The 13,299-nt window shown below is 42.9% G+C and overlaps 1 protein-coding gene across 6 annotated transcripts in view; it reads right to left on the reverse strand.

Annotated features, from left to right (window-relative positions):
* tnip1 (TNFAIP3 interacting protein 1) overlaps positions 1-13,299 on the reverse strand; it is a 46,581-nt gene that overhangs the window by 19,654 nt on the left and 13,628 nt on the right. For all 6 annotated transcript variants that reach the window (XM_041835782.2, XM_041835773.2, XM_041835763.2 and 3 more), the window contains 3 exons: positions 11,730-11,919; positions 2,012-2,149; positions 1,446-1,540 (listed from right to left, as the gene is read on the reverse strand). In XM_041835782.2, coding sequence (XP_041691716.1) covers positions 1,446-1,540; positions 2,012-2,149; positions 11,730-11,883 — 387 coding nt within the window. In that variant the 5' untranslated portion in view covers positions 11,884-11,919. The remainder of the gene's footprint in view (positions 1-1,445; positions 1,541-2,011; positions 2,150-11,729; positions 11,920-13,299) is intronic.

Genomic DNA, 13,299 nt, shown 5'->3' on the forward strand with positions numbered 1-13,299 from the left:
AGATGAACTTGTGGATACCTTTTTTATGCCTCTGCGTCCAGTAAGGAGGAAGTTAGACGTAGTTTCCTGAGCCAAGGCTAACTAGCGTTAGCGCAATGACTTGAAGTCTATGAGAACAGCTAGCATGTTGCACTAACGCTAGTTAGCAACTTCCTTCAAACTACACGCAGAGCCCCAAAAAAATGTATCCACGAGTTCACCCAACTCTGGGGAAGTAGAAAAAAGGGCTTCATTGCCAAAATCCGGAACTATCCCTTTAAGTAAACCAATATGACTATTTAGCTAACCAATATGGTCCCGGGGTTTGACACTTGTAGCTACAAGGTACTGAACGTAAGTGAACCGTTTAAAATGAAAACTACTATCAGTTAGCCTTTGCTGGAAGCCATAAACCAGTTGAGAAAGACATAAAAGCACAACACCACCTGACATGTAAATGTTATGTTTCAGGCTGATGAGGTTGTAGGCTGATGAGGTTGTACTTTATGTTCTGGGCTGCTCAGCCTGATCAACAATATCTATAAAATATAAAGTACTCTATAGCTATAAAGTAATATCTGTTTACTTACACTGGGCTGCTCATCCTGATATCTATAAAATATAAAGTACTCTGTAGCTATGAAGTAATATCTGTTTACTTACACTGGGCTGCTCATCCTGATATCTATAAAATATAAAGTACTCTGTAGCTATGAAGTAATATCTGTTTACTTACACTGGGCTGCTCATCCTGATATCTATAAAATATAAAGTACTCTGTAGCTATAAAGTAATATCTGTTTACTTACACTGGGCTGCTCATCCTGATATCTATAAAATATAAAGTACTCTGTAGCTATGAAGTAATATCTGTTTACTTACACTGGGCTGCTCATCCTGATATCTATAAAAATATAAAGTACTTTGTAGCTATAAAGTAATATCTGTTTACTTACACTGGGCTGCTCATCCTGATATCTATAAAATATAAAGTACTCTATAGCTATAAAGTAATATCTGTTTACTTACACTGGGCTGTTTTCCGATATCTATAAAATATAAAGTACTCTATAGCTATAAAGTAATATCTGTTTACTTACACTGGGCTGCTCATCCTGATATCTATAAAATATAAAGTACTCACTAGCTATAAAGTAATATATGTTTACTTACACTGGGCTGCTCATCCTGATATCTATAAAATATAAAGTACTCTGTAGCTATAAAGTAATATATGTTTACTTACACTGGGCTGCTCATCCTGATATCTATAAAATATAAAGTACTCTATAGCTATAAAGTAATATCTGTTTACTTACACTGGGCTGCTCATCCTGATATCTATAAAATATAAAGTACTCTGTAGCTATAAAGTCATATCTGTTTACTTACACTGGGCTGCTCATCCTGATATCTATAAAAATATAAAGTACTCTGTAGCTATAAAGTCATATCTGTTTACTTACACTGGGCTGCTCATGATGTAGGGCCTTCCCCGTTGAGAGACACGGCCGACTCTCTCTCTGGTCCATACTGGGCTGGCGGTGAAGCTTCCCCTGACCTGAACCAGTCAGGAGTCATCATACAGTTATAGGGTCATTATACAGTCACAGCACTGTTAAGTACCTTACTGTGATTGTTTTCAATGAAAATTGTCAAAAAGAAATTAAAAATAGCTTCTTAGCAAAGTGCAATTTCTCAAGCAATAATTTTGATATGACTGTCTGGGAGTGGTATGGAGATTAGCTGTTATTGACAGAGAGATTAGGATCTATTTCTTATTGGTCTATTGACTAATTTACCCAGAACTCCATCCCACCAAAACAGGCTGACATTTCAAACAGCTCTTACACTAAAATGTCATTATCATTTTCAAAAAATGTACAGATTTACTCCAACCTCAGTGTGGAAATGAACATATAAAAACACAGGACAATCACACGTTTGAATGCACTGGGCCATTGACGATAACATCCTGCTGTAAATCATGAATAATAATAATAATGTAGAAAAGCCATCTCTGATACCATACCCTGTGTCTCAGTCTGAACAGGTCCTCCTGTACAGAAGCTGGAGGTAGAAGACTTCAGGGCCTCGTTGTCTCTGACCAGCTCCTCGACACGCTGACGCAACTTAGACGCCTCCGACTGAGACTCCTCCAACAGGTCTCCTACACTCCAGGACAGACAGAAGGTTAGAAACATCTTTGATTTGAAGTAGGCCTAGTCACGTGTTCATTTTGGGTTGTGGCATATAGCTGAATATGTTATTCATGGCCTATAATACATCAAGGACAGACAGTAACTAGTGCTTCTGATGACTAACAACTAAATCATGCCGGCCCTGAAAACATTACTCATTACAGAGAAACAGCACACTACCAAAGAATGGACCACGCCAACCCAACGCTCACTATAGAGAAAACTCCCTGCAAACATTACAGCATATAACCAAAGAATGGAATCAGGCCTGACCACATTCTTCCTACAAAGGCTATGAGAACGGAATATGTAGCTATAATGTTATAGGTCACAACACTAATCTAGTCAGATGAGTGTGACGAGGGTTGAGGTCCTGGTTGTGTAGGGTATGGTGTTGAGATCTGTCAGATCAGATGTAGTTAACCATCTGTCATAGCCGGCCGCGACCGGGAGACCCATGGGGCGGCGCACAATTGGCCCAGCGTCGTCCAGGGTAGGGGAGGGAATGGCCGGCAGGGATGTAGCTCAGTTGGTAGAGCATGGCGTTTGCAACGCCAGGGTCGTGGGTTCGATTCCCACGGGGGGCCAGTATGAAAAAAATAAAAATTATGTATGCACTCACTAACTGTAAGTCGCTCTGGATAAGAGCGTCTGCTAAATGACTAAAATGTGAATGTAAATGTACTGCTGTTCTGTACAGTGGTCAGATCAGATGTAGTTAACCCAGGTCTACTGCTGTTCTGTACAGTGGTCAGATCAGATGTAGTTAACCCAGGTCTACTGCTGTTCTGTACAGTGGTCAGATCAGATGTAGTTAACCCAGGTCTACTGCTGTTCTGTACAGTGGTCAGATCAGATGTAGTTAACCCAGGTCTACTGCTGTTCTGTACAGTGGTCAGATCAGATGTAGTTAACCCAGGTCTACGGTCTAGCCCAGTGGCATTGGTAGGCTATATCCGATTAGGATCATAATAAAGAGCTGGTGACCTAGACCAGAGAGGTAGGCTATATCAGATTAGGATCATAATAAAGACCTGGTGACCTAGACCAGAGAGGTAGGCTATATCCGATTAGGATCATAATAAAGAGCTGGTGACCTAGACCAGAGAGGTAGGCTATATCCGATTAGGATCATAATAAAGAGCTGGTGACCTAGACCAGAGAGGTAGGCTATATCCGATTAGGATCATAATAAAGAGCTGGTGACCTAGACCAGAGAGGTAGGCTATATCCGATTAGGATCATAATAAAGAGCTGGTGATCTAGACCAGAGAGGTAGGCTATATCCGATTAGGATCACAATAAAGAGCTGGTGATCTAGACCAGAGAGGTAGGCTATATCCGATTAGGATCACAATAAAGAGCTGGTGATCTAGACCAGAGAGGTAGGCTATATCCGATTAGGATCATAATAAAGAGCTGGTGACCTAGACCAGAGAGGTAGGCTATATCCGATTAGGATCACAATAAAGAGCTGGTGATCTAGACCAGAGAGGTAGGCTATATCCGATTAGGATCATAATAAAGAGCTGGTGACCTAGACCAGAGAGGTAGGCTATATCCGATTAGGATCATAATAAAGAGCTGGTGACCTAGACCAGAGAGGTAGGCTATATCCGATTAGGATCATAATAAAGAGCTGGTGATCTAGCCCAGAGAGGTAGGCTATATCCGATTAGGATCATAATAAAGAGCTGGTGATCTAGCCCAGAGAGGTAGGCTATATCCGATTAGGATCATAATAAAGAGCTGGTGATCTAGCCCAGAGAGGTAGGCTATATCCGATTAGGATCATAATAAAGAGCTGGTGATCTAGCCCAGAGAGGTAGGCTATATTCGATTAGGATCACAATAAAGAGCTGGTGATCTAGCCCAGAGAGGTAGGCTATATTCGATTAGGATCACAATAAAGAGCTGGTGATCTAGCCCAGAGAGGTAGGCTATATCCGATTAGGATCATAATAAAGAGCTGGTGATCTAGACCAGAGAGGTAGGCTATATCCGATTAGGATCACAATAAAGAGCTGGTGATCTAGCCCAGAGAGGTAGGCTATATCCGATTAGGATCACAATAAAGAGCTGGTGATGTAGCCCAGAGAGGTAGGCTATATCCGATTAGGATCATAATAAAGAGCTGGTGATCTAGCCCAGAGAGGTAGGCTATATCCGATTAGGATCATAATAAAGAGCTGGTGATCTAGCCCAGAGAGGTAGGCTATATCCGATTAGGATCATAATAAAGAGCTGGTGATCTAGACCAGAGAGGTAGGCTATATCCGATTAGGATCATAATAAAGAGCTGGTGATCTAGACCAGAGAGGTAGGCTATATCCGATTAGGATCATAATAAAGAGCTGGTGATCTAGACCAGAGAGGTAGGCTATATCCGATTAGGATCATAATAAAGAGCTGGTGATCTAGACCAGAGAGGTAGGCTATATCCGATTAGGATCATAATAAAGAGCTGGTGATCTAGACCAGGGAGGTAGGCTATATCCGATTAGGATCATAATAAAGAGCTGGTGATCTAGACCAGAGAGGTAGGCTATATCCGATTAGGATCATAATAAAGAGCTGGTGATCTAGACCAGAGAGGTAGGCTATATCCGATTAGGATCATAATAAAGAGCTGGTGATCTAGCCCAGAGAGGTAGGCTATATCCGATTAGGATCATAATAAAGAGCTGGTGATCTAGACCAGAGAGGTAGGCTATATCCGATTAGGATCATAATAAAGAGCTGGTGATCTAGACCAGAGAGGTAGGCTATATCCGATTAGGATCATAATAAAGAGCTGGTGATCTAGACCAGAGAGGTAGGCTATATCCGATTAGGATCACAATAAAGAGCTGGTGATCTAGCCCAGAGAGGTAGGCTATATCCGATTAGGATCACAATAAAGAGCTGGTGATCTAGACCAGAGAGGTAGGCTATATCCGATTAGGATCACAATAAAGAGCTGGTGATCTAGACCAGAGAGGTAGGCTATATCCGATTAGGATCACAATAAAGAGCTGGTGATCTAGACCAGAGAGGTAGGCTATATCCGATTAGGATCACAATAAAGAGCTGGTGATCTAGCCCAGAGAGGTAGGCTATATCCGATTAGGATCACAATAAAGAGCTGGTGATCTAGCCCAGAGAGGTAGGCTATATCCGATTAGGATCATAATAAAGAGCTGGTGATCTAGCCCAGAGAGGTAGGCTATATCCGATTAGGATCACAATAAAGAGCTGGTGATCTAGCCCAGAGAGGTAGGCTATATCCGATTAGGATCACAATAAAGAGCTGGTGATGTAGCCCAGAGAGGTAGGCTATATCCGATTAGGATCACAATAAAGAGCTGGTGATCTAGCCCAGAGAGGTAGGCTATATCCGATTAGGATCACAATAAAGAGCTGGTGATCTAGCCCAGAGAGGTAGGCTATATCCGATTAGGATCACAATAAAGAGCTGGTGATCTAGCCCAGAGAGGTAGGCTATATCCGATTAGGATCATAATAAAGAGCTGGTGATCTAGACCAGAGAGGTAGGCTATATCCGATTAGGATCATAATAAAGAGCTGGTGATCTAGACCAGAGAGGTAGGCTATATCCGATTAGGATCATAATAAAGAGCTGGTGATCTAGACCAGAGAGGTAGGCTATATCCGATTAGGATCATAATAAAGAGCTGGTGATCTAGCCCAGAGAGGTAGGCTATATCCGATTAGGATCATAATAAAGAGCTGGTGATCTAGACCGCAGAGGTAGGCTATATCCGACTAGGATCATAATAAAGAGCTGGTGATCTAGACCGCAGAGGTAGGCTATATCCGATTAGGATCATAATAAAGAGCTGGTGATCTAGACCGCAGAGGTAGGCTATATCCGATTAGGATCATAATAAAGAGCTGGTGACCTAGACCAGAGAGGTAGGCTATATCCGATTAGGATCATAATAAAGAGCTGGTGACCTAGACCAGAGAGGTAGGCTATATCCGATTAGGATCATAATAAAGAGCTGGTGACCTAGACCAGAGAGGTAGGCTATATCCGATTAGGATCATAATAAAGAGCTGGTGACCTAGACCAGAGAGGTAGGCTATATCCGATTAGGATCATAATAAAGAGCTGGTGACCTAGACCAGAGAGGTAGGCTATATCCGATTAGGATCATAATAAAGAGCTGGTGACCTAGACCAGAGAGGTAGGCTATATCCGATTAGGATCATAATAAAGAGCTGGTGACCTAGACCAGAGAGGTAGGCTATATCCGATTAGGATCATAATAAAGAGCTGGTGACCTAGACCAGAGAGGTAGGCTATATCCGATTAGGATCATATTAAAGAGCTGGTGACCTAGACCAGAGAGGTAGGCTATATCCGATTAGGATCATAATAAAGAGCTGGTGACCTAGACCAGAGAGGTAGGCTATATCCGATTAGGATCATAATAAAGAGCTGGTGATCTAGACCAGAGAGGTAGGCTATATCCGATTAGGATCATAATAAAGAGCTGGTGACCTAGACCAGAGAGGTAGGCTATATCCGATTAGGATCATAATAAAGAGCTGGTGATCTAGACCAGAGAGGTAGGCTATATCCGATTAGGATCATAATAAAGAGCTGGTGATCTAGCCCAGAGAGGTAGGCTATATCCGATTAGGATCATAATAAAGAGCTGGTGATCTAGCCCAGAGAGGTAGGCTATATCCGATTAGGATCATAATAAAGAGCTGGTGATCTAGCCCAGAGAGGTAGGCTATATCCGATTAGGATCATAATAAAGAGCTGGTGACCTAGACCAGAGAGGTAGGCTATATCCGATTAGGATCATAATAAAGAGCTGGTGATCTAGACCAGAGAGGTAGGCTATATCCGATTAGGATCATAATAAAGAGCTGGTGATCTAGACCAGAGAGGTAGGCTATATCCGATTAGGATCATAATAAAGAGCTGGTGATCTAGACCAGAGAGGTAGGCTATATCCGATTAGGATCATAATAAAGAGCTGGTGATCTAGCCCAGAGAGGTAGGCTATATCCGATTAGGATCACAATAAAGAGCTGGTGATCTAGACCAGAGAGGTAGGCTATATCCGATTAGGATCACAATAAAGAGCTGGTGATCTAGACCAGAGAGGTAGGCTATATCCGATTAGGATCACAATAAAGAGCTGGTGATCTAGCCCAGAGAGGTAGGCTATATCCGATTAGGATCACAATAAAGAGCTGGTGATCTAGCCCAGAGAGGTAGGCTATATCCGATTAGGATCATAATAAAGAGCTGGTGATCTAGACCAGAGAGGTAGGCTATATCCGATTAGGATCACAATAAAGAGCTGGTGATCTAGCCCAGAGAGGTAGGCTATATCTGATTAGGATCACAATAAAGAGCTGGTGATGTAGCCCAGAGAGGTAGGCTATATCCGATTAGGATCATAATAAAGAGCTGGTGATCTAGCCCAGAGAGGTAGGCTATATCCGATTAGGATCATAATAAAGAGCTGGTGACCTAGACCAGAGAGGTAGGCTATATCCGATTAGGATCATAATAAAGAGCTGGTGATCTAGCCCAGAGAGGTAGGCTATATCCGATTAGGATCATAATAAAGAGCTGGTGATCTAGCCCAGAAAGGTAGGCTATATCCGATTAGGATCATAATAAAGAGCTGGTGATCTAGCCCAGAGAGGTAGGCTATATCCGATTAGGATCATAATAAAGAGCTGGTGACCTAGACCAGAGAGGTAGGCTATATCCGATTAGGATCATAAAGAGCTGGTGATCTAGCCCAGAGAGGTAGGCTATATCCGATTAGGATCACAATAAAGAGCTGGTGATCTAGCCCAGAGAGGTAGGCTATATCCGATTAGGATCACAATAAAGAGCTGGTGATCTAGCCCAGAGAGGTAGGCTATATCCGATTAGGATCACAATAAAGAGCTGGTGATCTAGACCAGAGAGGTAGGCTATATCCGATTAGGATCACAATAAAGAGCTGGTGATCTAGCCCAGAGAGGTAGGCTATATCCGATTAGGATCACAATAAAGAGCTGGTGATGTAGCCCAGAGAGGTAGGCTATATCCGATTAGGATCACAATAAAGAGCTGGTGATCTAGCCCAGAGAGGTAGGCTATATCCGATTAGGATCACAATAAAGAGCTGGTGACCTAGACCAGAGAGGTAGGCTATATCCGATTAGGATCATAATAAAGAGCTGGTGATCTAGCCCAGAGAGGTAGGCTATATCCGATTAGGATCATAATAAAGAGCTGGTGATCTAGCCCAGAGAGGTAGGCTATATCCGATTAGGATCATAATAAAGAGCTGGTGATCTAGCCCAGAGAGGTAGGCTATATCCGATTAGGATCATAATAAAGAGCTGGTGACCTAGACCAGAGAGGTAGGCTATATCCGATTAGGATCATAATAAAGAGCTGGTGATCTAGACCAGAGAGGTAGGCTATATCCGATTAGGATCATAATAAAGAGCTGGTGATCTAGACCAGAGAGGTAGGCTATATCCGATTAGGATCATAATAAAGAGCTGGTGATCTAGACCAGAGAGGTAGGCTATATCCGATTAGGATCATAATAAAAAGCTGGTGATCTAGCCCAGAGAGGTAGGCTATATCCGATTAGGATCATAATAAAGAGCTGGTGATCTAGCCCAGAAAGGTAGGCTATATCCGATTAGGATCATAATAAAGAGCTGGTGATCTAGCCCAGAGAGGTAGGCTATATCCGATTAGGATCATAATAAAGAGCTGGTGACCTAGACCAGAGAGGTAGGCTATATCCGATTAGGATCATAAAGAGCTGGTGATCTAGACCAGAGAGGTAGGCTATATCCGATTAGGATCATAATAAAGAGCTGGTGATCTAGACCAGAGAGGTAGGCTATATCCGATTAGGATCATAATAAAGAGCTGGTGATCTAGCCCAGAGAGGTAGGCTATATCCGATTAGGATCATAATAAAGAGCTGGTGATCTAGACCAGAGAGGTAGGCTATATCCGATTAGGATCACAATAAAGAGCTGGTGATCTAGCCCAGAGAGGTAGGCTATATCCGATTAGGATCACAATAAAGAGCTGGTGATCTAGACCAGAGAGGTAGGCTATATCCGATTAGGATCACAATAAAGAGCTGGTGATCTAGCCCAGAGAGGTAGGCTATATCTGATTAGGATCACAATAAAGAGCTGGTGATGTAGCCCAGAGAAGTAGGCTATATCCGATTAGGATCATAATAAAGAGCTGGTGATCTAGCCCAGAGAGGTAGGCTATATCCGATTAGGATCATAATAAAGAGCTGGTGACCTAGACCCAGAGAGGTAGGCTATATCCGATTAGGATCATAATAAAGAGCTGGTGATCTAGACCAGAGAGGTAGGCTATATCCGATTAGGATCACAATAAAGAGCTGGTGATCTAGCCCAGAGAGGTAGGCTATATCCGATTAGGATCATAATAAAGAGCTGGTGATCTAGCCCAGAGAGGTAGGCTATATCCGATTAGGATCACAATAAAGAGCTGGTGATCTAGCCCAGAGAGGTAGGCTATATCAGATTAGGATCACAATAAAGAGCTGGTGATCTAGCCCAGAGAGGTAGGCTATATCCGATTAGGATCATAATAAAGAGCTGGTGATCTAGCCCAGAGAGGTAGGCTATATCCGATTAGGATCACAATAAAGAGCTGGTGATCTAGACCAGAGAGGTAGGCTATATCCGATTAGGATCATAATAAAGAGCTGGTGATCTAGACCAGAGAGGTAGGCTATATCCGATTAGGATCATAATAAAGAGCTGGTGATCTAGACCAGAGAGGTAGGCTATATCCGATTAGGATCATAATAAAGAGCTGGTGATCTAGACCAGAGAGGTAGGCTATATCCGATTAGGATCATAATAAAGAGCTGGTGACCTAGACCAGAGAGGTAGGCTATATCCGATTAGGATCATAATAAAGAGCTGGTGATCTAGACCAGAGAGGTAGGCTATATCCGATTAGGATCATAATAAAGAGCTGGTGACCTAGACCAGAGAGGTAGGCTATATCCGATTAGGATCATAATAAAGAGCTGGTGACCTAGACCAGAGAGGTAGGCTATATCCGATTAGGATCATAATAAAGAGCTGGTGACCTAGACCAGAGAGGTAGGCTATATCCGATTAGGATCATAATAAAGAGCTGGTGACCTAGACCAGAGAGGTAGGCTATATCCGATTAGGATCATAATAAAGAGCTGGTGACCTAGACCAGAGAGGTAGGCTATATCCGATAGGATCATAATAAAGAGCTGGTGACCTAGACCAGAGAGGTAGGCTATATCCGATTAGGATCATAATAAAGAGCTGGTGACCTAGACCAGAGAGGTAGGCTATATCCGATTAGGATCATAATAAAGAGCTGGTGACCTAGACCAGAGAGGTAGGCTATATCCGATTAGGATCATAATAAAGAGCTGGTGACCTAGACCAGAGAGGTAGGCTATATCCGATTAGGATCATAATAAAGAGCTGGTGACCTAGACCAGAGAGGTAGGCTATATCCGATTAGGATCATAATAAAGAGCTGGTGACCTAGACCAGAGAGGTAGGCTATATCCGATTAGGATCATAATAAAGAGCTGGTGACCTAGACCAGAGAGGTAGGCTATATCCGATTAGGATCATAATAAAGAGCTGGTGACCTAGACCAGAGAGGTAGGCTATATCCGATTAGGATCATAATAAAGAGCTGGTGACCTAGACCAGAGAGGTAGGCTATATCCGATTAGGATCATAATAAAGAGCTGGTGATCTAGACCAGAGAGGTAGGCTATATCCGATTAGGATCATAATAAAGAGCTGGTGATCTAGCCCAGAGAGGTAGGCTATATCCGATTAGGATCATAATAAAGAGCTGGTGACCTAGACCAGAGAGGTAGGCTATATCCGATTAGGATCATAATAAAGAGCTGGTGACCTAGACCAGAGAGGTAGGCTATATCCGATTAGGATCATAATAAAGAGCTGGTGATCTAAACCAGAGAGGTAGGCTATATCCGATTAGGATCATAATAAAGAGCTGGTGATCTAGACCAGAGAGGTAGGCTATATCCGATTAGGATCATAATAAAGAGCTGGTGATCTAGACCAGAGAGGTAGGCTATATCCGATTAGGATCACAATAAAGAGCTGGTGATCTAGACCAGAGAGGTAGGCTATATCCGATTAGGATCATAATAAAGAGCTGGTGATCTAGACCAGAGAGGTAGGCCATATCCGATTAGGATCATAATAAAGAGCTGGTGATCTAGACCAGAGAGGTAGGCTATATCCGATTAGGATCATAATAAAGAGCTGGTGATCTAGACCAGAGAGGTAGGCTATATCAGATTAGGATCATAATAAAGAGCTGGTGATCTAGACCAGAGAGGTAGGTTATATCAGATTAGGATCATAATAAAGAGCTGGTGATCTAGACCAGAGAGGTAGGCTATATGAGATTAGGATCATAATAAAGAGCTAGTGATCTAGACCAGAGAGGTAGGCTATATCAGAAAAGCAGGTACTTACCCAAGCTCTTGAGTCCCTTCATCCTCTCTCTGAGGACGTTATTCTCTTCCAGTAGTTGTCTGTAGCTGCCCACTCCACTGCTGCTGCCCTCCTCTCTGGCCTTAGCCTCAACCCCGCCTGGGTCGTAGATACGATAGGGCCCTTTTCCTTCCATCGCCACCGCGTCACTTACCAGGCATGGTGCTGGGAACTGGAGGAACAACAGAACTGAAAGGTCAATAGGAAAGAACCAATAGAAAAAGAGAGGCAGAGCTGCTTGGGAGGTTACAGTCAGGGAATGTGTTTTGACTGTGCTCAGTAGCTTTTGTTACAGTATGGGGGAAATAGGCCCATGTCATGTTTACCATATGTCATGGGAGAACCTGGACTTTAGTAGCCTGGTTCCAGATTTGTTTGTGCTATCACGTCAGCTCCTTGGCATGGCAATGAGTGACAAGGAGTTGACAGACAGATCTGGGAAACAGGCTAAGTCAATAGATCTAGAACACAAGGCTAAGGGGGAAACTAATAGGACATTGAGAAGATCTTTAGCCTGCCATTACAAAACGCAAACCTCCTACTACCTCATATAGGAGAGGTACTAACCTCCTACTACCTCATATAGGAGAGGTACTAACCTCCTACTACCTCATATAGGAGAGGTACTAACCTCCTACTACCTCATATAGGAGAGGTACTAACCTCCTACTACCTCTTATAGGAGAGGTACTAACCTCCTACTACCTCATATAGGAGAGGTACTAACCTCCTACTACCTCATATAGGAGAGGTACTAACCTCCTACTACCTCATATAGGAGAGGTACTAACCTCCTACTACCTCATATAGGAGAGGTACTAACCTCCTACTACCTCATATAGGAGAGGTACTAACCTCCTACTACCTCATATAGAGAGGTACTAACCTCCTACTACCTCATATAGGAGAGGTACTAACCTCCTACTACCTCATATAGGAGAGGTACTAACCTCCTACTACCTCATATAGGAGAGGTACTAACCTCCTACTACCTCATATAGGAGAGGTACTAACCTCCTACTACCTCATAGGAGAGGTACTAACCTCCTACTACCTCATATAGGAGAGGTACTAACCTCCTACTACCTCATATAGGAGAGGTACTAACCTCCTACTACCTCATATAGGAGAGGTACTAACCTCCTACTACCTCATATAGGAGAGGTACTAACCTCCTACTACCTCATATAGGAGAGGTACTAACCTCCTACTACCTCATATAGGAGAGGTACTAACCTCCTACTACCTCATATAGGAGAGGTACTAACCTCCTACTACCTCATATAGGAGAGGTACTAACCTCCTACTACCTCCTTATAGGAGAGGTACTAACCTCCTACTACCTCTTATAGGAGAGGTACTAACCTCCTACTACCTCATATAGGAGAGGTACTAACCTCCTACTACCTCATATAGGAGAGGTACTAACCTCCTACTACCTCATATAGGAGAGGTACTAACCTCCTACTACCTCATATAGGAGAGGTACTAACCTCCTACTACCTCATATAGGAGAGGTACTAACCTCCTACTACCTCATATAGGAGAGGTA

The sequence above is a fragment of the Coregonus clupeaformis genome, chromosome 29 (assembly GCF_020615455.1).
Source record: "Coregonus clupeaformis isolate EN_2021a chromosome 29, ASM2061545v1, whole genome shotgun sequence".
Lineage (NCBI taxonomy): Eukaryota > Metazoa > Chordata > Actinopteri > Salmoniformes > Salmonidae > Coregonus > Coregonus clupeaformis.